Genomic DNA, 26,888 nt, shown 5'->3' on the forward strand with positions numbered 1-26,888 from the left:
ATCGAAAATTTATTAAATCTATTTATTACATTACAAATTAATTTCTTATGTTCTATAAAAGATTCAATTATAATATTTGTTTGCAATTCTATTCTATCTTCACACATTAATTATGAAGAATATATCAAAATATTATATGTTGTTTCTATGTCAATTCATCTCATCATCAATTTCTAGCTCCGCTCCTGGTCTCATTTGTGAAGCGATGGTCATCAATTCGATTTCGATAGGCGACTTTTCCCTATTTGGTTAATTTTTAACATGATTGATAAATGTCTTTTTGAAATTAAGGAGTATTGAAAAAGCTTATCTTCCCTTTTTTTTTCAAAAGTTCTGATAATTATAATGGGAGTATATCTCCGCCAAACAAATTGGGACTCCTGTCATTACTTTTCTTTAATATGTACTTTTTTTTATACACTTTTTTTGTTCATAGATTTTTAGAAATAGGTATGTATTCTATACAAAAATAAAAGATTTAGATATAAAAAGGAGTGTGACTATTGATAAAATGCATCTCATTCTTATTTCTATTGTAAGTACATATTTAGTTATCCCCACTTGTTTGGTCTAGTGGTTTGAGGATTAACGGGATACCCATCCACCCCAGGTTCGAGTCGAAACATTCACATTAATGAGTCGTGGACTCTCGGACAGGTGTGGGTTAGTGTGCCTGTTGGGTCTTGAGCCTCTAGGACCGGCAAGTGACTTGTTCGGAGGTTCGGCGGGGGTAGTTGGACTCTCCCCTTAGGATTTACAATATAGGGTTGACCCAAAAGACCGGGCCTTGTGGTGGTTCCCGAATGGTTTAAAAAATAGGTACATATTTAGTTAAGTTGCTTATAAAATTTCAATAAAAAAGAGGAGTTTTTATGTCACGTTAATTTTTTTTTATTCAATTTATTCAGCAAACGAAAATATTAATTTATTATTCAAAGTCCATATGGCATAGTGATAACATATGTTTTAAGTCTTGGACCAAAATAAGGATTAAGTTCTATTTCATGTTAATAATAATAATAATAATAGCAATAGGGATAATTGTGGACTTAACCCCTGTACTTTATCTTTTGGATAAAAAAACCTCTGAATTTTTTTAATGAAACAAGCGCCAGCACTTTTGAGATTGGGTTTCGTTAACCATTTTATCAAATTGTCGTTAAATATAGTTGACGTGTCAATTAATATGTGACATGTCTTTGAATTAAATAAAAATAAAAATAATGTGTAAAATGTGATATCGCTCGTTCTCTTTCTTCCTCCTAGGGTTTTGTTGGAGCAAGAGAGAGAAGTGGTGGATGAAAGACCACATCTGTACTCTTCATTTTTTTTCTTTTAATTTATGGTTTTTCTTTTTTAAAATTATTTTTAGTTGTTTTTATATTCCATGTGGCATTTTAATTTATGTTAATATTCCATGTGGCATTTTTATTTTTATTTTAATATCCTACTGTAGCAAATTTATTTTAATTTTGGTCCACATATGCAATAAGTTGACACCTCAGCAAATTTCGACGACCAATAGATCGGAATTGGACACTTATGACCTAATTGCTTAAAATTGAAACTCAAGTGACCCAATTTGAAATTTTTTTCTTTGGATGATCTAATTGCAAACGAAAGAATCTTTCAGTGACCTATATGCACTAAACCCAAAAAAAAATTCACAACGAGAGATAATTTGGTTGACAATCGATTGGGTAGATAAATATGTGCCCAAATTTTAATTTCAATATGAAACATTTTTCTAAACGGTATTTTAAAAAAAAATTTAATCCATATGAGTTCCAAATATGTCTTAGTTCTTCAAATAGTTCCTCCTGATTGGTCGATCAAAGGGGGCTCCACTAACTTTCTTCACTGAAATAAACTCCTTCCTAAGGAAGTTATCTCGCAGAAAAAATCGTATAAATTAGATTGTTTCAACATTTGGTCTTGGTCTTCCAGTAAACGTGCGACTAGAATAAAGGAATCCGATTAAGGAACAAATCTTCCCGCAGAAGAAACTCTCTCACTGCTGTACCAACTTCCTTCCCCGTCTCTCTCACTCTCATTGCGCTCAATAAACCTCTCCGAAATCCCACTGTCATGGACGGCGATGGAGCTGAAGGCGGCGAATTTCTCCTCTCTTTACTCCACAAGCGACAACACCAAACCGAAACACCATCACAGCAATCATCGGCCTCTCCATTACCCTCTCAAGCCTCTCCTTTCACCACTCCATTACCTCATCGTCGTCGTCAGCAGAAACAGCAGCAGCATCAGCATCAGCATCAGCTTCAGCATAACCAGCAATCCGTGATACTTGATCCTGCTGCTGCGGCGGCCGTCGGCCCCACCGTGCCGTTCCTTCGCGATCTTCCGCCTTCTTCACGGCCTCAAAATTTTTCACCTCCTTTTCATCCAGATTTTCTAGGGTTTACCCAATCCCCTTTGCCTAGAAATCAATTCCAAGGAAATCATTTTCGTGGAAGTCAACAAGTCAATGATTTGCAAAGATTAGGGCCTTTGGGAAACAGTACGGCTCATAGTTATTCTCAGCATAAGCAACCGGAGCATGAACAGCAACAGAAGCTACTTGGATTGCTAGAGCAGAAGCCTGTGTTTCCCTATCTTATGCAACGCAATGGAAGTGAACTGAACGGAAATTCTCTTCATGACTCCAAGTCTAGAAGCTATGTTGGCGATAGCGGATCGGACAGGAATAGGAATAGGCAATTCAACTCGCGATCGAATTCTAGTTCCAATCCTAATTCAAATGCCATGAGGCATGGCGACCTTGATTTGCCTCACCAGCGGAAAGAAGCCATTTGGGCGAGACAGCAGCAGGGCGGTGGAAATTACAGGTCAATACCTCAACCAGGGTTTTCCAGCGAGTCCAGAGCGGAAGTGAATCGAGAATCTGGGAGTAGGACAAGAGAATTTAAGCACAATGCGAATAAGCAAAAGGACCATAGTGAATTTAGCAACAGGAGAGATTATTCTCGTAACATTCACAGCAAGTCGCATGAATTGGATCTAATTGGTCAGCTGAATCTTCCTGGCACGCCTGCTCGAAGAACTCTTCAGTCTTTTCCAGCAACATATGTTGAAGAGCCTTTGTTGGAATTGCATAAAGAGGTTGTTGAAGATGGCAACGGAGGTAGCAACACTAGCTATGTTGGTGACAGTGAACTGGATGATTTAACTGAGCAGCTTGTTGATTCTTTAGTAGTTGAGGATGTATCTGTTGACAAGAATGGAAAGAAGCAACGTCGAAACTCACACCGGAAGGTTTACATTTTATGCCTTCTATGTCATGATTGGGTCCAATTTTGCTTCCTTACATATAAATTTGTTCATGAATGACTTAACATTGATTCTAGATTGACAAAATATGAATTGAATTTGACTATAACGCTTTAAAAAATCCGATGATGTTCAGTTGTTTACACTAGAGTGTTTGCTTTTAGGTTTCTCTTATCTTCAACAAGTTAAATGTTTTTCGCTTCCTCCATGAGTTAAAGAATATTCTCTTGCTTATGGGGAAAAAAAGAAAAGAATATTCTTTTGCTGAAATTATTACCAGAGGTTACTCATAGCATTACAATTTCCCTCCTGTATGTGTGCTCAAAGATATGTTATCATAGCAAGTTCTAAGAAAAGCTAGTATTAACTTCTAATTTTTATCGTTAGGATTCAAGATCAGATACCCGTGGAAAATATATTCTTAGCCAAAGAATGAGAATGCTTCGAAGGCAGATGGTTTGTCGGAGAGATATTGACAGCTTAAATGCTCCTTTTCTTTTAATTTATGAGTCTCTAGTACCACCAGAGGAAGAAAAGGCAAAGCAGAAGCAACTGTTAATGTTGTTAGAGAAATTAGTTAATAAAGAATGGCCTCAAGCTCAATTGTACCTCTATGGATCATGTGCCAACTCATTTGGTGTGTCGAAAAGTGATATTGATGTTTGCCTTGCAATGGAAGATGCTGATATTAACAAGTCCGAGGTTCTGCTAAAGTTGGCTGATATCTTACAATCGGATAATTTTCAGAACGTGCAGGTAAATCTTACAGCATTTTTTTTCTTTCCAACCATGGCTTATAAATTAAAGAAGTTATTTTTGAAAGGACTTTACTTAGGGGGGAATAATTGCAATATCTTATGCGGAAGCACTGAGTGTCCTGTTTTTAGTACGGTTAGAAGACTCAGAAAAGTAAGTTGTTGCTCCCCAATCCCACCCCCAAAAAAACGTTCCATAGAAGTCAATTAAATCTTGTGTTGCTTTTCTGAATATGGATTCTCAGTCCCCTCCACTTTGAGAGCCTTGCGCAGCCAGTGTTGTTTTTTAACTGCCATTCCATTGTTTGCTTCCTTCCTGTTTTGTTGATTTCAAATCATAACCTGATTTGAGGCATCGTGTGGATTTACTTTATCAATTGGTGTGTTTTTTTTTTTCATGTATCTCTTGATATGGTTCTTTATATATGCGGAATCAATTCTGTCTCAGGGTATTAAAATTAATTATCTATTTTTTCCCAGATTTTATATTTTTAACCTTTTTAAATTTGTTAAACAATTTTCATACAGGCATTGACACATGCTAGGGTGCCCATAGTAAAGCTTATGGATCCAGAAACTGGAATATCCTGTGACATCTGTGTAAACAATGTTTTGGCTGTTGTGAATACAAAGGTTCTTCGTGATTATGCTTGCATTGATGAGAGATTACGGCAGTTGGCTTTCATCGTTAAACATTGGGCCAAGTCAAGAGGTGTTAATGAAACTTACCAAGGAACACTCTCTAGCTATGCGTGAGTGATCGCCTCGGACTTTTTTTTTTGTCTCCCAATATTATGTGGGGATAAATTGGAGAAGATGCCTCGTAAAAAGAAAGTAAAAAAGAAAACAGTATAAGTAAGACAACAAGATTGCTTACTCATTGATAAGGACCTGCACTCCCATTGGAAATGAAGATAAATTGGAACGTGGTGGCCAGTATCTTCACATGACTTTCATTTTATTCAAAATCAGAGTGATGAGAATCTCTATTACGAAAAGTCCTTGAGACTTTTATGTGCCGTGATTGCATTTGTGATTACATTTTTTTTTCTTTCCAGGTATGTCTTAATGTGCATACATTTCTTACAGCTGCGTAGACCTGCGATCCTCCCATGCTTACAGGTATATATTTCTGGTTTGCTTCTAACTGTGATGTGATGTCTGAATAGGTGTTGTAGTACTTTGGATGTCCCTTATCCATCCTTTATTTGTAACTACCATGTTCATTAACTGAGCAATTGCTGATAGAAATAAGTGGCAGCAGCTTATTACAATTTACAAAAGGCGTGGAAAGGATACTTCTAAGGCCGATTTTTTTATTTCGCATATGTTAGAATTAGATGATGGGGAAATATCTGGGAGCTTACTAGTTTGGGCCTTGTGAATTTATTATATGTTGGTTTTTCTTAGTGTTTGGGTTTTATTATGGTTTTACTATTTTAGTATGTTTGTTTGGTTGATTTGGGATTTACTAATAAAAGCCTTGGCATCCAAACCTATTAGGCATATAAGCCTATATAAAAAAGGATGTAACATTTTATTGATTAATGATGAATAATACCAAGACGACTGCATGCAGCAACTTTCATAGTTTGTGTGATGCCTAGGAACCCTGGATGTGATGCCTAGGAACCTTGGTGTGACAATTAGGTTTTCCTCTTCAAAGATCTAGTTCTCAACCCTCAAATGTCCATTAAAGAAGGAATATATTGTTCATGCATGTAATTGTCCGCACGATTACTGTTCATCCATACTTTTCCTTAGCAATTGCCTCTGAGCTATGGTTATGAAAAATAGACTCTTGCATTTTGTGAACTTATGCTCTTCTTTACCATGTTTGTGATTTTAAGTTTACCACAAGTTCCTAAATCTCGTATGTTCTCAAGTGCTAGACCCTTGTTGACCATATAAATATATCTTTTTTCAAATATGAGTAGACAGATGCTATGGAATAAATTAATGCGGAGAGTAATCGTTATAAAGGAGCAGATGACATTACCTTAATTTCTTGTACATGAAGTTGTTTTTGTTGGTCCAAAAGCAGTCTCTCGTGTGTGTCTTGAAAGAAAGATTCAAGTTGAATGTTAACAATACATTTTATAGTTTCATTCCTTGGATTGTTTTTCTCATGCAGGAAATGGAGGCAACATACTCCGTGACTGTAGACGACATTGACTGCACTTTCTTTGATCAAGTTGAAAAACTCAGTGGCTTTGGATCCCGCAACAGTGAAACTATAGCTCAACTGGTGTGGGCGTTCTTCAATTATTGGGCATATTATCATGACTATGCAAATAATGTTATATCTGTTCGCAGTGGTAGCATAATAAGGTGGGTCACATAATTTCATATGTTTGATAATCTTCTATGCTCGTTGTGCGCTACTGCCTACTGACATTATATGCAAGTTAATTATTACAAGAAAAAATAAAAAATGCATAACTTTTTAGATGCTAGTTGGTTGTCATGTATGTGCACAGTGCACTAATGTTGTTAAGACTAGGATCTAATTCTAGACATTACAAATTGGGTTTATGCCAAAACTTGCCATATTTGATACTGGAAGGTATATAGAACCGTTGTTGAGGGCAAGGTTGTAAAAATCGCTAGTCGGCCACTAGGCGGTTCACGGGGACTAGAGATTAATCGGGGACTAGTCGGGGATTAATCGGATTAATCGTTTTGAGTTTTTTTAATTTAAAAATATATATATATGCAATACAGGCCTGCATATATATGATAATGCCCAAAATGTCAGACTAACATATATATGATAATGCAATATACCAGTATGGCACTCAGTTATATATATAACGAATATTTTGTGGAAAGAATTGCCAAAACTTGACTTAGTTTTACCTATAACAGTCGTATTTCCACTCAACACTCAACAGTTTACTTTAAAAATATTAATGCTTGCTAACTTCTGCTATTTGGTCTTGTTGTTTTCTCAAGACAGATCATCAAAGAAGAACTGACCCAAGCCCTAGCAAGTAGCAATCGTGTTTCAAATTTCAAGGATGATAAAAGGAAATATTAGATGTTATTACATGCAAATGTGGAGTTTCCATAACTTCATTTTTAGAGAAAAGGCTAACCTTATCAAGCTTTTCAAAGAATGATTTGTGTTCGTCACTGCTAGCAACTTTTTGGAACTCCTCAGATATTTCAAGCTGGAATTTCCATCAACCGTGCCCTAGCGACCGTGCTACTCAAGCTCGAAGATGGGGAGGTCGCCGCCTGCTTGTTCTGTCCCGAGAATGGAGGAAGAAGAAGAACATTCGGCTCTGTCGCGATTTAGGCTAGGGCTGCATTTTTTTTTTAAAAAAAATCCATCCAAAACGACGTCGTTTTGGATGGATGTTGCAGAAAAAAAAAATCGCTCAGCAACGACTAGGCCGACTAGTTGGGGCTTAATCGGGTCACTGATTAAGTGACCCGATTTCACCCTAGACGCGGCGGACAACGCCGATCACCACCTAGTCGGCCGACTTTTGCAACAGTGGTTGAGGGTAATTTTTCGCACTTTTAAGGTGCGCAAATATCTTTTCCGACAATCAAGGTCTCAGGTATTAGCTCATTTCTTTTAGTACAGGGATCTTATTTGATGGAGAGGGCTTGAACAACATTGGGTTGCGTTGATGTTGGGTAGCTAACAGGAGTCCTATATCACAATTTGCCTTGTGTTGCCTAAACTTAGGGACTTGTAGAGATTGAAGATTTTGTTATTTTATCAAACATTTGTTAGTGCATTAAGATTTTTGTTTGGGACTTGACTGGAGGCTGAATCTCTCTCTTTTGACATGGCAGATTTGAACCCGTCAATTTTCATTTACAATGAAACCCTATTGCACCCTTTTGCAGTTGACTGACTGTTCTACGTATTTTATTGCTGCAGCAAGCATGAGAAAGACTGGACCAGAAGGATTGGTAACGATCGGCACTTGATATGTATAGAAGACCCCTTTGAAATATCTCACGACCTTGGCCGAGTGGTTGACAAATTTAGCATAAAAGTTCTGAGGGAGGAGTTTGAACGTGCTGCCGAAGTTATGCAGTATGATCGAAATCCTTGTGTAAAGCTGTTTGAGCCATACGTCCCTTGCTGAGTAATCATTTTCAGTCGTAGATGGTATGAGTATGGCCAACTTATAGTGAGCTTGTAAAGTCTTGTTTATCTTCTTCCCTTTCCTAGCCCCGGCCCCTTTTTTGATGCTCCCGTTTGTATTTTGGGCTTTAGGTTTGTCAATTCTCTCCAATTGTAAGAACTTCTGGTAACCTGGTTTATGGAAGACGGTATGTGCGATTTCAATAGGATCATTGATGAACTGAAGCAATATGATGTTATTAAACCGGTTAAGATTCAGGCGATTTTATTCAGCTGACGTGGGTTTGCTGATTTCTGCCGAGTGGTAAATCACCACTGCCGATCGGTATGTGAAGCAAAGCAAGGAGAGCTGTACGATTTTCGTTTGGAACTTTGGTTTCAAACAAAAACGATAAAGATCCCAACAGTACTTTGTAACCTTGTTGTGTTGAATACACAAGAACTAAGTGAATTCGTATCCTGCGTGTACTATTCAACTGTTGGGATAAAAGCTACTAAGAATCCCTGAATTCCAAATAACAATCGTCTCTTTGTATTCAAAGCATACGTTAATCATAATGATATAGTTAATCAAAATTTAAATTTTTTCCTCATTCATATCCAGAATTAATATTTTCACACAATAATAATAAAGTTATACTAAAGACAAGGGCTTATGGTCAAATTATCAAAAACTGCCATCTAACTTGAAGTAACAAATCACAGGATTGTTCACACATTGCAAAGACAGCCACTTAAGAGTGAATCTCTTCCTAAGCTAATCCCTCTCATCAAATTTTGGAACTTTTGGTATCATTTGAGATGATCTCATACATGTAAGGATATGAAAATTAGAAATCAACATAATAAGATAGTAACCAAGAGGAGGTACTTGGTAATGTAGAGATTTCCTACAGAATCGCAACATCCAAATAATCTCCAATCTGCATTTTCATGGAACACAACTTAGTGATAAACTCAAAAGCAAAGTATAAGTTTTCTCTGCAAAAAATAATATTTTATTACCTGAAAGTCGAGTTCAGCTAATGCCTTGGCATCATCTAGTCGTCTCCCTGATCCAAAAGAGAATGTCTTCCCCACCTTCAAGAGGCAATGGAACACTTAACAATCAGAACACCGTTATGAATTTTGATAAAAACAGGTATGTAATTATGTTGTAGGATATTTCAATCGGAAAATCACAGTACATTTTCCCCAAAACATGATGATAGCTCATGGATAACAAGTATTCTTGCATCTACTACATACACAAGCCTACAATAAGGGGAGGAAGTAAAGATACGATTTTCTTAAACAACATTAAGACATGGGCACTTGCTTAATAAGATTTCTTTTTGCATTAAAGAAGGGTGGGGGGGAAGAACAAGAAGAAATAATAATCACAGGCATAGGCACTAGGGGAAACTTCTAAGTTTCCAAACGCAACATAAAAAGAAAACAACAAGAAGAAATAATAATTACAAATGCATTAAGCACTTGGGACCGCTCCTACATTTGCAAAAGCAACAGAGAGAAAATGACTAACCTCTCGCACAATAAAACGCCCATTTTTATCAGGATACACCAGAGCAAAAGACAGTCTTGCGTCTCTTCTTCTCGCTGCTGGTGCCACCTCTTTCACCTGTAGAAGAGCACCATCAAGTATTGACTACAGAGCCAAAATGACCAAAAGAATAATATAACATTGAAGAGATTGTGGATTAAGCACACACTTAAATGTAACAATTTCTAATTTCCTTCAATTGAGGGCATAGGTCAAAAATGCTCACTGCACAAACTTTATTTGTAATAAGTCAGGTCCGGGATCACAGGGAAGTCTTCTATTCTCAAGCATCAAAGCTAGTAAAAGATCACTAGGAGAAATCTAGAAAGGTAAACCAAGACACACTCTTATCCTTGGGATGTTGACATGTTGTACTCCGAAAGATATATCGATGACTCTGCACCAACCTGCTGCAACAGGAACAGGTTCTGCACTTTACATAAAGGGCTAAAAGCCTAAATGTAAGTCGGAGATGCAGGAGTGCAGGACAGTGAACTTATAGCAGCTTCAGATATCAGAGTAGGGCAGATCTTACAGCTCCTCTCCGAAAATAACTGATCACTGTCCACCATATACTGATCTTACCATGAAGATCTTCCTTGCCAGACCATTCACAAGAAATTTAGCCCAACATGCTATTCTCAGTAAATAAATCTTACAAACTACCAATTTAATTCCCTTGCTTATCAATTAGGTGAAAAACTTAAGACAATTTCTAAGGGGCTAACCCTTGGCCTAGTGGTAAGGTTGTTTTACAACAAACTATAAGTCACAGGTTCAAATCCTTGAACAGCCTCTCAATATTTCTTGGGAAAAGCTAAGTATTAACTTGACCTTCTCAGACCCCTCCTTCATTGCAAGAGCCTCGTATGTGGGAAATTTTGCCTCTTTTTGTACCTTATCCAATTTCTAGGGTATTATCTCCATACACCAATATCATACTGTTGGATGGTCAAGTTCACCTCTATAAAAGTTCCATCCTGTAATACAACATATGTTAAGTCCACAAACGCACCACAAATCAGTAATACAATGGCTTACAAGGCCATGCGGCAATTAACACACAATTTCACACACCCGTCCCATTGGCTTTGGACAGGTGCACCTGTAAACAACTTATCAGCGAAGCAGGGCCACCACAGCTCCTAATCAGCCAAGAAGACTAATCATGGTTGTCCAACTCAATGATTCCATAAAATACTATGCAGGCATCAAAAAATTCACTCACACTTCAAAGATTTAAAATGTAAATAGACAAGCATATACACATGCAAATACAAAGGGAATCATACATAAGACAAGCATATACAGTACCAAAACAAAATTTGTATTCCTCCACAGTCCATAGATAAAATTATTTCGTGATTTCACTTGACTGTCTATATATATATATATATATATATATATATATAGAGAGAGAGAGAGAGAGACTCTGTTAACATACCAGATCAGTTAATTCGCGAAGAGTAGCATCCTTCCAAGTATAAATTTGAACCTCATCCTTAGGCTCCTTGCCTCTCACCGCAAAGTCCTCCTTGGTATGATGGCCTCCACTCTATAGAAAACTGATATGTTAATGGACTCAAAGAACAAGTCCAAGTGAAGAAGGGCCATTTTAGAGTAAGGATAATAATCCATAAATAGGTCGACTACAAATCAACAGATAATGTGCACAGGTCAATTGGATTGCAAGATATACTAAAAGCAAATTCCCTTGAAAACCATCCTGGGTGTTGCCACTTAGAAAGCACAAATTTATTCCATTTCAGACTGAAAACTGAAGGATTTATCTCTACAAGAAGAAAACTATAATTCCAGAATTGGACGATATCTCAAAACTCTAAAAGACTCTATCTTTCCCTTTTCTTATATTTTTAACAAATAAATCTACTGAACTCCAAAGCCCTCTTTCCAAGCATAACTTAGTCTAACATTTCATATGAAAAATATTATAACTGATTTCTTGTACAATCTCTGCTCCTTAATTTCTGAAGCGATGCACAAATTCCATAAACAAAATAAAAAATTAGAACCAGATGAATAAAATGAGCCCTTGGATGACAGTAATCGACAGAACAAGATGAAATGTATAAAGAAACAAACGCTGCAGCACCATGGATCCATTCTGTAAAGGTACTGCCGTACTGATTCAAACTCCTTCAGAATTTGATGAATAAGAAAAAATATTACATCAGCATGATAAGCATCTAAGTGGGATATCATGATATAATGAATTTAACCGTTATACTTATATCCCATAAAGAAACTAAAAAATCAGCCTAGGTTTCTTCCTTAGACCTCCTATCATAACCCTAGGGTTGTAACAGGTGTACTCCAATTCATCCCATTGAAAGCATCCACTGAGGTCTAGTGGTAAAGGTGGTGACCATGGACTTGCAACTTGCGGTTGAGTCATATGGATTGGAGCGTCTATTCAATTTTTTATAAACATAATTATCGCTAATTTATTCAAAAAAATAAGTTAATCAAACAACCAGACATCGCAGCTCTAACTAACGAACATACCTTGGTGAAAACTCGAAGCAATAAAATGAATTTAACCGTTATACTTATATCCCATAAAGAAACTAAAAAATCAGCCTAGGTTTCTTCCTTAGACCTCCTATCATAACCCTAGGGTTGTAACAGGTGTACTCCAATTCATCCCATTGAAAGCATCCACTGAGGTCTAGTGGTAAAGGTGGTGACCATGGACTTGCAACTTGCGGTTGAGTCATATGGATTGGAGCGTCTATTCAATTTTTTATAAACATAATTATCGCTAATTTATTCAAAAAATAAGTTAATCAAACAACCAGACATCGTAGCTCTAACTAACGAACATACCTTGGTGAAAACTCGAAGCAATAAAGGGCAAGTCTGCATTTCAAACAAGAAGAAGTTAATTTGATTAACATACGATTTAATGCCTAGAAAAGAGAATAGAGACCAAAGCCATATGAAACCCTAGAAATCAAGAGTGGAAGAGTTTAAAGTACAATTACCTTCTCGCGATCGACCGGCGGAAAGCGAGGTCCTGGCGGAGGAGGAGGAAGACCTCTACCGGAAGGAGGCATTGGTCTTCCTCCAGGTCTCTTTTGTCCTTCTGCTGCTCCCGCCATCTCTCTTACTGAAGCTCCTGAGTCCTGGCTGCTCTTCTAGACCTTCCTAGGTAGGGATCGTGATCGATTCTCCGCTTCCAGAACGAGATTTTCCGATTTTGAAAGGAAATTGGGCCCATGAAATTATGCAGGCCCAGCTAAATAGGCTAAAACTTGAAGGCCCGGAGGGGTGTTTGCTGCCACACACCATACTTCCAAATGCAGGGCTGTCCTCTTCCTCTTCCCTTCCAAATTCACTGCATAGCAAGAGCGATTTGGAGGAACTACTGCACCAACATCGTCATCACATCCAAAACCCTATACCCAAAGTCATTGAAGGGAGACCCAAAACCAATTTTCCGTTGTCAATGCGATCCTTCCACTGTGCACGCGCCTGCATTAGTACCAGAATCAGCTGACCATTCCACGAAGCAAACAACTCTTCTCGTGGAGGCCTTTCATGAGAAACAGAGGCTCAAAGATTTACTTGAGAGGCTCAATATGAAAGACTCATCTCCGCTGCAAATTCTTCAAGATGAGGGAGATTGGCCCAAGGAACACTTCTGGGCTGTCATCAGATTCCTCAGACATGCCTCCAGAGCCAAGGAGATTCTTCAGGTTCTTCCTCATCTTATTGAACTTTTATGTGATAAGAAACTAAATCTGGAATTTGGTTTCTTGTCTTCAAGTATTTGAATTATCTGGTGAAAGGTCGTTACCTGTCTTGCTTCTTGTTCTTTTTTAAATTGAGTATTCCTTATTTGAATTTGATACCTATGCTCCTTTAGCCTTTCACCTCTGATTGATAACTATGAATGCTTTGAGAATTCTCTATCTATGGATTTCATATTGAATTACAGAAATTATATGTATTTTGCAAATATTACAACTTGATGAGTCATGAACAGGTGTTTGATGTGTGGAATAACACAGAAAAATCCCGAATTAATGAATTCAACTACGAGATGATAATAGGATGTTTAGGGGAAGAGGGTTTGATGGAAGAAGCAGTTTTGGCATTTAAAGAAATGAAAAGTCACGGTCTTCATCCGTCTTTGCAGATTTACCATTCAATAATTCATGGATATGCCAGAAATTGTGAATTTGATGATGCTCTATCTTACCTTAATGAGATGAAAGATGTTAATTTGGCACCGGAGACTGATACTTACGAGGGGCTGATTGAAGCATATGGAAAATGTAGAATGTATGATGAGATGGGTATGTGTGTGAAGAAGATGGAACTAGATGGGTGTTTGCCTGAACGCAGTACATACAATTTACTTATGAGAGAGTCCGCACGAGGTGGGTTGCTTACAAGGATGGAAAGAATATACCAAACCATGCGATCCAAGAGAATGAACTTTCAGCCTTCAACTTTGATTGCAATGCTTGAGGCTTATGTGGATTTTGGAATTGTAGAAAAGATGGAGAGAGTTATTAGGCGAGTATTGAACTCGAAAACCTATTTGAAAGAGCATCTGGTAAGGAAAATGGCAAGGGTTTATATTGAAAACTACATGTTCTCGAGACTGGAGGACTTGGGACTAAATGTTTCTTCAAAAACCGGTAGGACTGATTTATTTTGGTGTCTGCGCCTCCTTTCTCATGCTTGTCTTTTGAGTCGAAAAGGCATGGATTCGATTATTTTGGAGATGGAAGAAGAAAAAATTCCCTGGAATGTAACTGTTGCAAATATTATCTTGCTAGCTTACTTGAAGATGAAAGATTTTACACGCTTGAGAGCGTTACTCGCTGAACTACCCACTCTTGGTGTGAAACCTGATATAGTCACTGTTGGAATTCTTTTCGATGCAAAGATGAATGGCTTTAATGGGAAAGGGATTGAAGAAACATGGAGAAGGATGGGTCTTATCAACTGGTCTGTAGAAATGAATACAGATGCTCTTGTTCTATCAGCATTTGGTAAGGGGTATTTCCTCAAAAAATGTGAACAAGCATACTCTTCCCTTGAACCTGAAGCTAGAGAAGATAAAAGGTGGACTTATCGCTACTTAGTTGATATGGTAGCCAAACATAGTGAAAGGCCTTCAGCTGAGGAAAGTTGATTACAGATTACAGTTTAGCTCATCAAACTCACCTCAGCAATGTCAATGGATACTTTTTGTAATTGATCAGAAGAATCTTATCATGGCACAAGTCTTTTCTTTATGCACATTTCTTTGTGCTTGAGTTATGAAATTATCATTATATGCTATTGGTCCTTATGACCCATAGGGAACTCTGCTGTCATTTCACTGGTGCTCTTTATTTGGTCTCATATAGAAGATGGCCATCTAGAACCGGGAAACAGCATTGGTATTCCCATTTCGAGGAACGTGCTACTGAGATTGGTGATCTGCAATTCTACATCTGCCAATGGGAAAGAGATTGGAAGGTATAGGGGTGGATCAATATAAAGGGTTAAAGCTATCACTAGCTTGATGCATGTTTGGAAAATTCATAGCAGATTAACTTTCTTTCAAAGAAGCTTTTTCTTTGGTACTTAAATGACCCTCAGCAGCATTTTGTGAGAGGATGTATGAATGAATCTGAATGCGGTTGCAACACTGATTCTTTGATACAGGCCCCCCATTGTATATTGTTTTCAAGGTCAAGCAAGGTTCTTTTAAAGGCTTCTCAGAATGATCACTGAAGTAGATCCAATCATATCATTTTCCAGCCACAGTTGCAATGAAATGAATATCTGATATGCTTAGTGGCCTTTCCTAAGTACAACTCTGGTGGTATATTTGCCTGAGTTTGTTGAAGGTTTCCTTTATTGCTTTTGCACTTTTTCCATAAGAAAAGAAAGAACACTTTGACATAACAACACTGAAAATTTTCATTGACATGTGATATACAATAGATACAACATTCAAGCATAATATTTATTGGAGGTAATAGTCAACAAACAGAAAAATAGAGTCACTGTTCGCTCACTGAATGATTGTTTCTTCAAGTTGTCATAAATAGAGAGCAACCATGTGATGCTGCAACTTAGAAACAGCAGGCACATAAGAAGGCCTGAATGTTACCTCTCAGTTTTGCGGTAGCAACTGCTTTCTTCTCCCTTCTGGAGGTCCAATAAACAATTCAGTCTCAACGTCTGAACTAGGACTATTACTTTCTTTGTAGACTTCATTTTCCTTCTGCTCTTTCAATCTTTCCCAGGGTTGCAGACCACACTGAAAGAAAGTTTCTTGTTTGTTATGAAAAAGGTAGGATTCCAGTCCAAATTCTATATGCTTCAAGTAGATAACACAGGTTCCAGATTCTAATGGGTATAAGATCCTTAATATAAAAATTCAAACAGGAAGAACAACAAAGATTTACCTCCATACTTAGCCGGGCATTTTCGGCAGCTAAGATTTTCTCCTGCAATTTACACAAAGGTACAAAGCACATCAATGTAGAACTGAAATGATAAAGACCTCAAGATTTTGTATCCCAATGATCCTAACTGTTGAGTTAGACGCACGTGACCCAATTGAATTCGTGGCTTCACATGTTTCACATGAAATCTTGTGCACGCGTACAACTCAGTATCTAGGATAACTGAGATAGCAGCTGTTGGGATCCCTATCATAATGAATGTAGGACACTTTCAAGGTTGATGCTTGCCTAATAATTTTTCGGTTTGATTTCTTACCTTCTCTTTTAGCTTCTCAATCTCTTCTATGAAAACCTGATGCTGGACGAGAAAAAAAAAAAGCTGGACATGTCAGGACCATCCATTACATGATTTCAGGATATTTACTGCATATATACTAGTTTGTGGTGTACCTTTCTTGCTCTAATGCTGCTTACACTCTTCTCCAACTGCTTTTCTATCTGTTGTAGTTCTTCCATGTTACATTGTGCCAAGCCTTCACCCAAAAGCTTCCTGAGCCATTCAGAATTCCAAGTTACAGAGAATTTCTTTCAATGCTTTCTGAGCTAAATAGAAAAATGAATCCTACTAGTATATATAAATAAGGTAAAGTTAGGTCTTGGACCGCTTTGACAGTTCCAGAAATTCTATCTTCTTCGCCATGCATTCCGCTTCATCCTTCAAATTCTGCCATTTTCAAATCAAGTTGTAAGAAACTAATGCAAATACCATAGGGAGTCCTATGATATCGGGACTCTTTACTTTATCCTGTCGTACCGGTGTTTGGTATGCATGACATGGGTATTGGTATGATACTCGAACTCTTCACTTTACCTAATCTCCCTCTATGAGAGCTTTCAATTTGAAGAACCGGATACACGGATATGTATCCATACCCGACACCCGTACCCGAGTCTAGGTATCAAGATAAAGACAAACACATCTTAAACCCAAATATACATGAAATAAGCTTCCACTCTACATTTTCTTGATAATAAGGAAGAAATCTTGGGCAATGTTCTGAACAATGTTATCAAGCTCTCATCAACATTTGGAGCAAAAAGGTTTCATATATCTGTGAAAGGAAAAACAAAAACAAAGAAAAGAGAACCTGCATGTTTTGCTCAGTTGGCATGTTTGTATGTGTATCTTTTTTATGCCTTCGATAACGTTCTAGGGTCTCCTGCATTCTGAACAAAAGGAATCCAAAAGCCATGCAATCAATTCAGTTTTGTTGATGAAATATCAATCAAACATTTTATATATATTATACAAATAAATGTCATGATCAGCAGCCACATACTTATCCAGAGAAGAGAACGAAAACAATTAAATATGTCTCACATAAAATTCTCTTACCAAATCTTGTTGGAAAATAGCTTATAGGTGTGTTCCAAAAGTACTAAATATTGGAGTACAGAAAGTGAATTGATAAACAACACCTATACACAGGGGGTGGACGCCGGATTCTATCTCCGGGAGGCAAAAGCTATATGCAGAGTTTGAGGTGCAGTGCTCTGTAATTTTTGTGGGTCATTTATTAATTTTGCCTTTCAAAATGATGAAAAACAACACTAAAAGTCAAAAATTTATAGAATATCGATAAGTAATAATGAAAGTTGATTTACTAATATTTTTTTTTAATGAAAGACCTATAACTTAGGATGGCAAAAATGAGTAAGAATACCTATGAAAAACTGAATTTACTTATACAATACAAATGCTAATAAAAGCAAAAACCAATTTGCTTATAGTCACTAGAGCATCTAAAGTCTAAACAAATCAAGGAAATAAATAAGAATTATATTTAGGAGTTAATGGGAAGAAAGTAATAGATATTTGGATAGTGATAAAAAATTTTAAAATTCAGTGGGGCGAAATATAAAATTTGAGAGGGTGAAAGTATAATTTGCTTAAACAAAACTCCCGCAATAGGTGGCGTCGAGGACAGACAGGATATACGTACACCTTACTTCCACATAATATATGAAGAGATTATTGTCAGGAATTAAACTTGTAAACTTTAAGTTTGTATCTCATAAATTATTAAAACAATCTTTACTAGAACCAGAATCAATATTCCTGGAAACCATATTCTAGGAATTAGCAACAATAACGTGTGGACTCATCATTACATAACTGCTGTCATAACATTGTGGCAGAGGATCCATCAAATCTATCAAATGTTGTTAGACCAGATAACGGGAATCTAGGGACTAGGGGTTAGGACAAGAATTTGAACAGTCCTAAGTAAAAAGGATAATCTCTCTCTAGAGGGTTCATTTTGTCCTCTAGAGCTGCAAACTAGGGTTTCTTATTCAAGCTCAAATGATATTTTCAATAAACAGTATAGCTAGCTATTCCATTAAATCTCTCCTCATACATTTAATCTCAAGTAAGGATTTAGTAATTAAGTTTGAAAAACTTCTTTTAGTAAAGACAATTGTTCCAATGTTTATGTAAGTTCTATTTTTGATATTCATAAAAAGTTTTTCCTTCTTCTTAATATTATTGGTAATATCTTCGTTAACATAAATTGTCGTCTCATTATTTTGACATCATTTTCAAATCGAATCTAAAGGTCATGGATTCAATTTCAGAAACCAATCTCTCCACACCATGTTTATCTCCAAATCTCGCCCATGCAAAAGTCTTGTACACGGGAGTTATTTTTTCAAATTCATCTACAAACTAATGATTGTTCAATTGTTTGTTCTTATTGAACTGGATGTAACATAAATTTGTTATTAACAATAGAGAGTTTCATGTAGAAGTTAAACTAACTAACTACTCAATTTTCCTGTGTGTGTGTATATATATATATATAATTATATATAATAAAAATAATAAAAAAAGCTACTCAATTTTCAACGTATTTCAAAACATAATTATAATTTTTACGTATTTCAATTAGTAAAAACATTGCATTCGGACAACAGATTACAAGGATAGGGTGAGAGAGAATGAGAATCATGGGCCTCGTATACTATATATATATATATAATTCACACAATCAAAAGGTTATTCTTGAAGCAATTAATCTAGAAAGTGAAGTACAAAACAGTTGACAAAACTTTAAGGAAGCTCAAGAGGTATGGAACTATTTTGAGTTAAGTTTTCAATCATAACATAATACAAAACTGATTTTATATTTACTCTTGGAAAACGAATACCTAGCTAGCTAACACAGAAGCAAATCCAAGTAGGGTCACAGGAGCATACTACATGTCTAAAATGACACTTTCATAACATGTTTTTCATTATTTTCAGGGAAGGAAAAAAGCAAGATTTGAAGAGAAAATATGCAGTGTTTATTTAGTGCATTTGGGCAAGTATAATATATATCAGAGATGACCACCCATATTGAATATAGAGTAAGTGAACATCATATATATATATATGCATAATCTATATATAAATACAGATGAAAATAAAGCAGGGCCATAATCACAAAAGAAAATGAGGAAAAATAAAAGGCTAGCTAGCTGGTTTTGCATCTCAAATGATGATGTAAAGAAGTGGTCAACTATTCAAGCAGATCAATATGGATGTCCATAAAGAATGGGCTTGGGTTATGATACCCGGACTCTTCACTTTCTCCTGTCTCCTATGATAGTTTTCAATTTGAAGAATCGGACACACGGATATGTACTCATATCCGACATCCGTACCCGAATCCAGATATCATAGGGCTTGGGTGCAAAAGATGTGTAAAAGATTTTGAGTATCCACATGAGTGTTGCCATCACAACATCAAATCTAGTTCTTAAGGTAGCAATATTATCTCTCATCTCATTGTTTGGTTGATGTTGAGTAGAGGCCTTGCTCCACTCATAACCAAAGAAACAACGTACATTGCATTTATTTTCACTTTATTTGTGACCGTAAAACCCTAAAAGAGTACCACTAACCTAATCATGTAAAATATAAGTGTGAGTACGTATTTTGATTTTAAGCAGATTTTATTAGAGGGACAGTCACTTATTGCAAGTTTTCCATGACTTCCTAGAGAGTACAATATAAGCTTAGTGTGACTAAGCTAGTGTAGGACTAGTTAGGTACGTTAGTTACAAGCAAAGCCTCAGAAGACTCGTTTCTAACCCTACTTTAATTTTGTCAAATTTCACCGTTAAGGCCTCAAATGGACCTTTTTAGGGTTTATAGTCATTTTTTCGTAATTTTAAATTTTTGTGTTTTCATTTCATTTAGATTTGCGGCAGCCTCTAAGAATCATTATCTTTTGTTTTTGAAAACACTAATCAAAAGGGAGATCTGTGAAAACCCAGATGGAGAGAGATCTGTGAAACAATATATACATGGAATCAAAGGGAGATAAAACATATGTCATTAGTGCAATTCAGGCATGCAGAGAGATGTACAGAGAGATGAAGAGACGCCTAAAATCCAGGATGATTTATGTAACGCTAAGGAGCAGAAACCCACAGTCATACTATAATATATATATCACATATATATGTATATATGAAATAAATATGAATTAAATGAAGGAAAACACAACGCAAAAATCCACACATGTTCCAAGAAGACAGGAATCTGATTAATCGTGAACAGTAAATCCTTAAATAAGGTAAAAGGGATAATGGGAAGTGTGTGGAAAAAACCAATACTTACATACCTGGCACTTGCAAATTCATAAAGCTTCCCTCTTGGGGAGAAGACAATGACAGCAACTTCAGCATCACAAAGAACAGAAAGCTCAAATGCCTTCTTCAAAAGCCCATTTCTTCTCTTAGAGAAGGTGACTTGTCTGCTTGTCGCATTCTCTATGCGCCTCATCTGGGTTTTCCCTCTCACCATCTCTCTTTGATTACCTTCACAACAACAACAACAACAACAAAATTTATTAATTAAGAAATCTTACTAAAAACAAAAACCAAGGAAAAAGAGGAGTGTGTACTGTGAACCCAAAGGGCTAGGGCTGGGGCTAGTCAGTACTAGTAAAGCCCTCTTTATCAAATAGTGCATGGGGGAGGATTCTAAGTAATTGCTAGTGACTCATTAAAGAAGGCAAAGATATAGAACCACCAGAAATACACTTTTGAATCAAAATTAGCCAAAAGGGTCTCTGATGAGGTATTTCTTACCAAATGGGTAAAACCCAGATGTAGTGTTAAAAGGAGTAGAACAAGAAATACCCAAAAATGGAAAAACAATAAGGAAATCTCATCGAATCTGAAGATTTTTGCAAACCCAAAAGAAAGAAGAAAAAAAAAAACACAGTTAGGTATTAATTGAGAGAGACTGACTGATTGATCGATCGAAACAGCATCTATAAGATTGTAGAAAACACGAAATCACATTCAACACACTCAGAGAAACAAGAGCCAAAAGGAAGAGCAAGTCTAACCAAATAAACAACAAATGTGCTAAGAAACCAGAGAGAGCCTTTGAAGAGAAGAAAAGAAATATTCCAAAAATAGCAAGAGCACTAAGAAGATAAAATATGGGACTTTTGTGACCCAACAAGAGTACTTGGAATAACTAGGCATGTAAGATTAAAAACAAGGGATTTTTTTTCCTTTTCTTCCCTTTCTAGTTTTTTTTTTTTTGGGGTTTTCTGGTTTGTGGGTGTGTTTGAGAATTGATTGATTCTCAATCCTTTCACTGTTCACCAGTAAAGCAAACAAGCACAAGAATAACCATCTTCCTTAAAAATCATATATCTTTATCTCTTTAAAAGCATCCACCAAGAACCCACCTAGCTATTTGAAGAAACAAAATGTGTACGATTTTGCTTTATAAAAGGCAAAAGAGAAGAATACAACAAATTTCATTCATTATCCTTTACCTCAAAGAAGACCCTCTCTTCCTTCTGCTTGTTTTCGGTAAACTCACATTGAAGACCACGAACTACCGAATTTAGGTTAAAATGGAAAGAAAAGTCTGCCATAGAGAGAAGACTTACGGTGGAAAAGTCAGAAAGGTAGGAGCTTTAAAAGTTTATGAAAGAAAACAATTGGAGAGAGAGAGAGAGAGAGAGAGAGAGTGTGTGAAAATAGTACAACGTTAGCAAGAAATCAACATCTTCCGTACAAGTTCGTATCGAAGCAGACCAATCAACCATTTGACAGATGTGGACGTCATGCCATGGCGGGTTGATGTCTTGATCTTAATATAATTAAGAATAAAGTTAAGTTGAGAAAAAATTCTCAATTTTGAAAATAAATCTCGATTTTTATTTAATTTTATTGATTAATAAAAAAATATAACTCTACCCGTTTATATAGAAAACTACCTCTTAACCTAGACTAATTAAAAACAAATCTCAACAAGAATGTAAATACTAAACAATTACTAAATTATTATAGGAAACTAAACTAACTAAAATACTAAATATTATAGGAAATTAAACGTACTTATGAAATATTTACATGTCTGGATTCTAATCCAGATTGAATTTCGAACATACTTAATTAAAGAAACTCACTCATATTGGTTTAAATGCAGACAAGTAAATTGGACAATAAACTAATCCGGATTAGGATCCGGACAAGTAAACTAGACAAGTTCTCTTTGTTTTGGACCCGAAACCAATTTTAAATCGAACAAAAAAATTTGTTTGGACCCAGATTTTAGACATATAATTTATGTCCAAACTTCGTTTAATCCGAATTGGACAAATTCGATCATTCGAACCGAACAGTGTTTTGTCACCCCTATACACAAGTGATTTGTTTAATTACATGGTCTCGAATCTAAGAGTCCATTTAAATTTGTCAAGCTCAAGCTAGAAAAAATGTGGTTCCTAGCTAGCTCTATAATAATCATCTTGATAAATGATAGGATGTTTTAGTTTTTCTTAAGTTGAGAGAGATTATACTACAAAGTTTTTGAGGGTTAAAATGAAGGATGATTGCATATCCTAGAAGTAATAAACATCTAAGCCAACAATTTGAGAGGTGACGTAGTTGTGAATCTCTCTAACTCCAAACTTTATAAACTCGAAAGGTCATAAGTTCGATTCCTCAATTAATCATACTATTTTTGTTAGTTTCTTACTTCTTCCTTTTTTTTTGGAACAGGGGTTTGAGAAGGGGTAGAATTCGAACCCACAACCTAATGGGTGGATGATTCCTTACATGCATTGTGATTTCTGTTCAACCAACAGCTAGTTTTTATAGTTTCCAAATTTTTAGGTTTTTCAAACATTATGTGGACCAGAAACTTGTTGGTCAATAGTACGTGGAGTTTATGACAACTTTTATACATTTGCTTAGGTTTTTTTGGGGAAGGTTTAGGTCCCCCCACTGCGATAGGGACCAGTACTTCGCGTGCTAATGCATCTCGGTTTCAACTTTCAATACAGTGTGTTAGATTTCATCGGACGGCCCATAATGGTACTCTATGCATGGGATCAAGTTGATCATGTTACTCAGAGAATTATAGGGTTTGTAGTTTAGAGTTTAGGGTTTAGAATTTAGTGTCAAGGGCTTAAGTTTTAGTATTTATGATTTAGGGTTTAAAGTTTATAATTTAGATTTTTTTAAAAAAATACTATATTCTAACATTATAAACATCAAAATCCTCAGTTACACATTTTAATTTATGATTCAATATAGTTATGTGGATAATTGAAGTCAATAATTTGAGCTCCCTATACCCCGTCGAAGGGGGTGAGACCGGGCTTTGCTAATGTCATCATGAACATTAAATAAGGTCTATTCGGCATCGAGTCCACAAAATTAAATGAGAAGATCTGTGCTCTCTCGAGGCTTAACGTATATCTTACCGTTCTCCAACTCTATTCACTATCTATTCAAGAGTTTTTTTTTTTTTTTTTTACCTTCACAATTTTCTTTAAAATAATGAAAAAGATCTTCAAAAGCTTCAACCATGACTATCCATGAAGAAGGACGAGACAAATCTTGCACCACAACCTTTTATGCTCTCTCTTTTTGAAATGACAATTCTAATGAGAGGGGGGATTTTTGAACTCCCGACTTCATATCGGGAGGGTTGAGGCTTATGTCAATTTTGGATACTTGGATAATCTCATTCTCCCCAACTAATTGATAAGTCGCAGAGTGTTAATGTGAAAATGTGAATTTCAATCTCTATCTAGAAGAAACGGTTCATTTCCAGCCAACTCGAACACCTCTAAATGGTTCAAATTCATCAACACTTGGATCTTTTACTCTTTTGTAAACATTTTCTTTTATAAGCGACAAGGTGTAAGTGAAATGGGTAGTCTATTCGTGCATTACATGCACATGGGCCATTGAGGTTTGGCTTGTGGGCCTCCCATTTTTAAAGGCAAGAAGCCTCCATTATTGCTGTCAAACATTGTTCTTGATAGAATTCCATTCACCAAATGATGTGCATGAAAGTAGCAAAAGGTAGAGGGATTCTCCGTTGTTGGGACCAAGATATTCCTTTTACAATATCAACAACAAAATAGAAATTCAACTCGAGAATAATAATACAGTCACAATTCAATTCAAGTAATTTACGTGGAAAACTCCATAATCGAAGAAAAAATCACGGGTGTTGTCAAAAGACAACCAAGATAAAATTCTATAATGTAGAAAATTTGTACAATAACATACTGACAATTTTCTCTCACCAAGAAACTCAAGAATACCCAAGAGCCAAAGAGATTATCATTGGCCCCAATCCAGTCTATATCTCTAACACTCTACATTTTGAATCTCTCACAATCTCATACACATAACCCAATTACATCAAGACATAAATCACAAAGTTTCTCAACCCTAATTTACAACTCCAAAAAACACTTTTATTTATATTAAAAAACTATAGTCCCGATGGCTACTTAACCCATCTGGACAAATCGTTATTCGAATGTGTTGTCCAACATACTCGTCCGGACGGATCTTCATCCTTCCTCGAGTAAGACCTTCCAGTAAGGCCACATGAGAGGTGATAGAATGATTAACCTCCAACATTCTTTATATTGTTGTTTTCTGTTAGTTGTGGACGTGTGTTGCTAGAGCTCAAATTATTAATGTTTGCACGCTATTTGTCTTGATCCTGAAATAAAAGTCTACATTTTGCTCACTAGGTCATACTTCCACATTGTTATATTTTAAAAGCCCCACACGACACAGCACTGACAATAAGTAAGACTATGTCGAAATTCATGCAGGTAGGAGTTAGGAAGTGGGAAAAGCCCACGAAATCAAGTTACACAACAGAAAAACCTGGCTGGTTGGTTCGAACTTCCAACCTCGAGTATACCGTACGTCCTAAATTCGGAATGATAACCAATTAAACTATTATCAAGGGTTAATTATTCAAGAGAAAAGACACCACAAAGAGCTCCACTAGTGAAAGTAATAAAACATGTCAGTACATATTGGGCGCTTTCTTGTCGTACACTTTCCAATTTACTTTCATTCTAGATGAGACAAATGAGAAAAGACATAGAAGAGGTCCCAAAGGAATGAAAACGCGACAATTATAGAAGAGAAACAGACACCAAAGAGTTCCACTAGAGGTTCATATGCTCTCACACGCATACATCACATTGTGAGAGAGATATGAGAGATAAGCCTAAGATTGGATGCATAAGGAATCACTTTGACAGCTTCTCCTGGTTATTTCGATGAGATTTTTTTTTTCAAGGAGTAATTTAGGGATTTCAGCTGTGTGTATTGAATAAATTTTGAGGTATGTTAAGTAAACTATGAATCTCATGGAGAGTTCAATCCTAGCTTAGGATACACGCTGGCGGCATGCTTAACACATGCAAGTCGTACGGGAATTGGTGTTTCCAGTGGCGGACGGGTGAGTAACGCGTAAGAACATGCCCTTGGGAGGGGAACAATAGCTGGAAACAGCTGCTAATACCTCGTAGGTTGAGGAGCAAAAGGAGGAATCTGCCCGAGGAGGAACTTGCGTATGATTAGCTAGTTGGTGAGGTAAGCTATTACAGATACGAAAATAATGGGAAAATTTTGATTTGATTGTTGACTGCTCCAATCGGAAATAGGAGTGACTACAAATTCGAGAGCAAATAACGGCTCTTTTTCTATAATTAGGGAATGTGGGCCTTTAGAGCCCAGTTGAAATGAGTAGTGTATGGTGAGCTCTAGTTCCACCCCGCTCTTTTCTATTTACTAAACCAAAATACATACAAATGTGTGAGATTTACAAGACCATAACCTTTTCTTCTAAATATTCATCTCAAGGCATTCACGTTCCTGGCTGCCAATATTTCCTCAAGCCATTTAATATCTTTATCATTACCTCCAGGCCCTCCATCCTATTGGATTCAAACACAGCGTAACCCTAAAATTTGAGAACATCTCTAATTCTTCTAGTTTAAAACCCAAGTATCTTAAATTGGAAAGCAAATTCAAGTTTTCAACTGACAATGAAGGAAATTAAACTACATTATTCTGCCCATGGCGTCCACCTTCTTCTAATTGGAGGAGGCGAAGAAGATGAGCAACTGCCTTTTGGAAACCAAAGGAGGTGGCGTCGGAGAAGGGAGGTCGTCGAATAACAATCTCTTGCTACCACACACGGCCTCAAACATTGTCGTTGAATCAGCTTCACAACTTCACAAAGATCAACAAGACCGATACCCTTTGTACACTTACGCAGCTTCTTGGAAACCGGCAGGGTGTGATAATCCTAAACTTAAGAAAAGATAAATCAAAACTATGTCAACGTAAGTTGGGGTGTAGATAGAAAAGAGTGGGGTGCAACTAGAGCTCAGCGTAATGTATTGAGG

The 26,888-nt window shown here is 36.5% G+C and overlaps 4 protein-coding genes across 10 annotated transcripts; 2 read left to right on the plus strand and 2 right to left on the minus strand.

The window, feature by feature from the left end:
* Nucleotides 1–1,910: 1,910 nt before the first annotated feature.
* On the plus strand, nt 1,911–8,363 carry LOC120003305 (UTP:RNA uridylyltransferase 1-like). Of its 3 annotated transcripts, none has more exons than XM_038852235.1 (6): nt 1,911–3,273; nt 3,676–4,044; nt 4,572–4,795; nt 5,102–5,165; nt 6,178–6,374; nt 6,999–7,795. In XM_038852235.1, exons 1-6 carry the CDS (start codon nt 2,089–2,091, stop codon nt 7,081–7,083), a joined length of 2,124 nt encoding a protein of 707 aa, XP_038708163.1. In that variant the 5' UTR covers nt 1,911–2,088; the 3' UTR covers nt 7,084–7,795. The 3 variants fall into 3 exon arrangements, with proteins under 3 accessions (XP_038708163.1, XP_038708164.1, XP_038708162.1); XM_038852236.1 differs by having other exon boundaries at nt 1,912–3,273; nt 7,003–7,795; XM_038852234.1 differs by lacking the exon at nt 6,999–7,795 and adding an exon at nt 7,942–8,363 and having other exon boundaries at nt 1,916–3,273.
* A 385-nt stretch (nt 8,364–8,748) lies between these two features.
* On the minus strand, nt 8,749–12,910 carry LOC120003309 (histone deacetylase complex subunit SAP18-like). The gene is made up of 6 exons (XM_038852243.1): nt 12,700–12,910; nt 12,542–12,574; nt 11,139–11,249; nt 9,677–9,772; nt 9,157–9,231; nt 8,749–9,074 (listed from the first exon to the last, which is right to left on the minus strand). The coding sequence occupies exons 1-6, from the start codon at nt 12,814–12,816 to the stop codon at nt 9,042–9,044; spliced, it is 465 nt and encodes a 154-aa protein (XP_038708171.1). The 5' UTR covers nt 12,817–12,910; the 3' UTR covers nt 8,749–9,041.
* A 74-nt stretch (nt 12,911–12,984) lies between these two features.
* LOC120003306 (pentatricopeptide repeat-containing protein At4g14190, chloroplastic) lies at nt 12,985–15,447 on the plus strand. The gene is made up of 2 exons (XM_038852237.1): nt 12,985–13,413; nt 13,704–15,447. Exons 1-2 carry the CDS (start codon nt 13,015–13,017, stop codon nt 14,862–14,864), a joined length of 1,560 nt encoding a protein of 519 aa, XP_038708165.1. The 5' UTR covers nt 12,985–13,014; the 3' UTR covers nt 14,865–15,447.
* Nucleotides 15,448–15,615: 168 nt separating this feature from the next.
* LOC120003307 (MADS-box protein SOC1-like) lies at nt 15,616–22,088 on the minus strand. 5 transcript variants are annotated; one of them, XM_038852239.1, is made up of 8 exons: nt 21,978–22,088; nt 20,805–21,000; nt 17,280–17,358; nt 16,794–16,855; nt 16,582–16,681; nt 16,448–16,489; nt 16,132–16,173; nt 15,616–15,983 (listed from the first exon to the last, which is right to left on the minus strand). In XM_038852239.1, exons 2-8 carry the CDS (start codon nt 20,984–20,986, stop codon nt 15,837–15,839), a joined length of 654 nt encoding a protein of 217 aa, XP_038708167.1. In that variant the 5' UTR covers nt 20,987–21,000; nt 21,978–22,088; the 3' UTR covers nt 15,616–15,836. The 5 variants fall into 5 exon arrangements, with proteins under 5 accessions (XP_038708167.1, XP_038708166.1, XP_038708169.1 ...); XM_038852238.1 differs by lacking the exon at nt 21,978–22,088 and adding an exon at nt 21,537–21,714; XM_038852241.1 differs by lacking the exon at nt 21,978–22,088 and adding an exon at nt 21,436–21,530.
* Between the last annotated feature and the right edge of the window lie 4,800 nt (nt 22,089–26,888).

This window comes from Tripterygium wilfordii, chromosome 8 (assembly GCF_013401445.1).
Source record: "Tripterygium wilfordii isolate XIE 37 chromosome 8, ASM1340144v1, whole genome shotgun sequence".
NCBI lineage: Eukaryota > Viridiplantae > Streptophyta > Magnoliopsida > Celastrales > Celastraceae > Tripterygium > Tripterygium wilfordii.

Bases quoted from the DNA above. Each gene is read 5' to 3' on its own strand.
- LOC120003307 (XM_038852239.1), bottom strand. From the start codon at position 20,986: ATGGTGAGAGGGAAAACCCAGATGAGGCGCATAGAGAATGCGACAAGC. The intron at 16,174-16,447 runs GTAAGAAATCAA...TGTAAATTGCAG, and splicing joins TTGAGAAGCTAAAAGAGAAG to GAGAAAATCTTAGCTGCCGA. The intron at 15,984-16,131 runs GTAAATCTTTGT...ACTTTCTTTCAG, and splicing joins ATGCCCGGCTAAGTATGGAG to TGTGGTCTGCAACCCTGGGA.
- LOC120003305 (XM_038852234.1), top strand. From the start codon at position 2,089: ATGGACGGCGATGGAGCTGAAGGCGGCGAATTTCTCCTCTCTTTACTC. The intron at 4,045-4,571 runs GTAAATCTTACA...ATTTTCATACAG, and splicing joins ATAATTTTCAGAACGTGCAG to GCATTGACACATGCTAGGGT. The intron at 6,375-7,941 runs GTGGGTCACATA...TTATTGCTGCAG, and splicing joins CGCAGTGGTAGCATAATAAG to CAAGCATGAGAAAGACTGGA.
- LOC120003306 (XM_038852237.1), top strand. From the start codon at position 13,015: ATGCAGGGCTGTCCTCTTCCTCTTCCCTTCCAAATTCACTGCATAGCA. The intron at 13,414-13,703 runs GTTCTTCCTCAT...AGTCATGAACAG, and splicing joins GAGCCAAGGAGATTCTTCAG to GTGTTTGATGTGTGGAATAA.
- LOC120003309 (XM_038852243.1), bottom strand. From the start codon at position 12,816: ATGGCGGGAGCAGCAGAAGGACAAAAGAGACCTGGAGGAAGACCAATG. The intron at 9,773-11,138 runs GTATGTTAACAG...GCTCTTCTACAG, and splicing joins TTCGCGAATTAACTGATCTG to GTGAAAGAGGTGGCACCAGC. The intron at 9,232-9,676 runs GTTAGTCATTTT...TGCCTCTTGAAG, and splicing joins GGCGTTTTATTGTGCGAGAG to GTGGGGAAGACATTCTCTTT.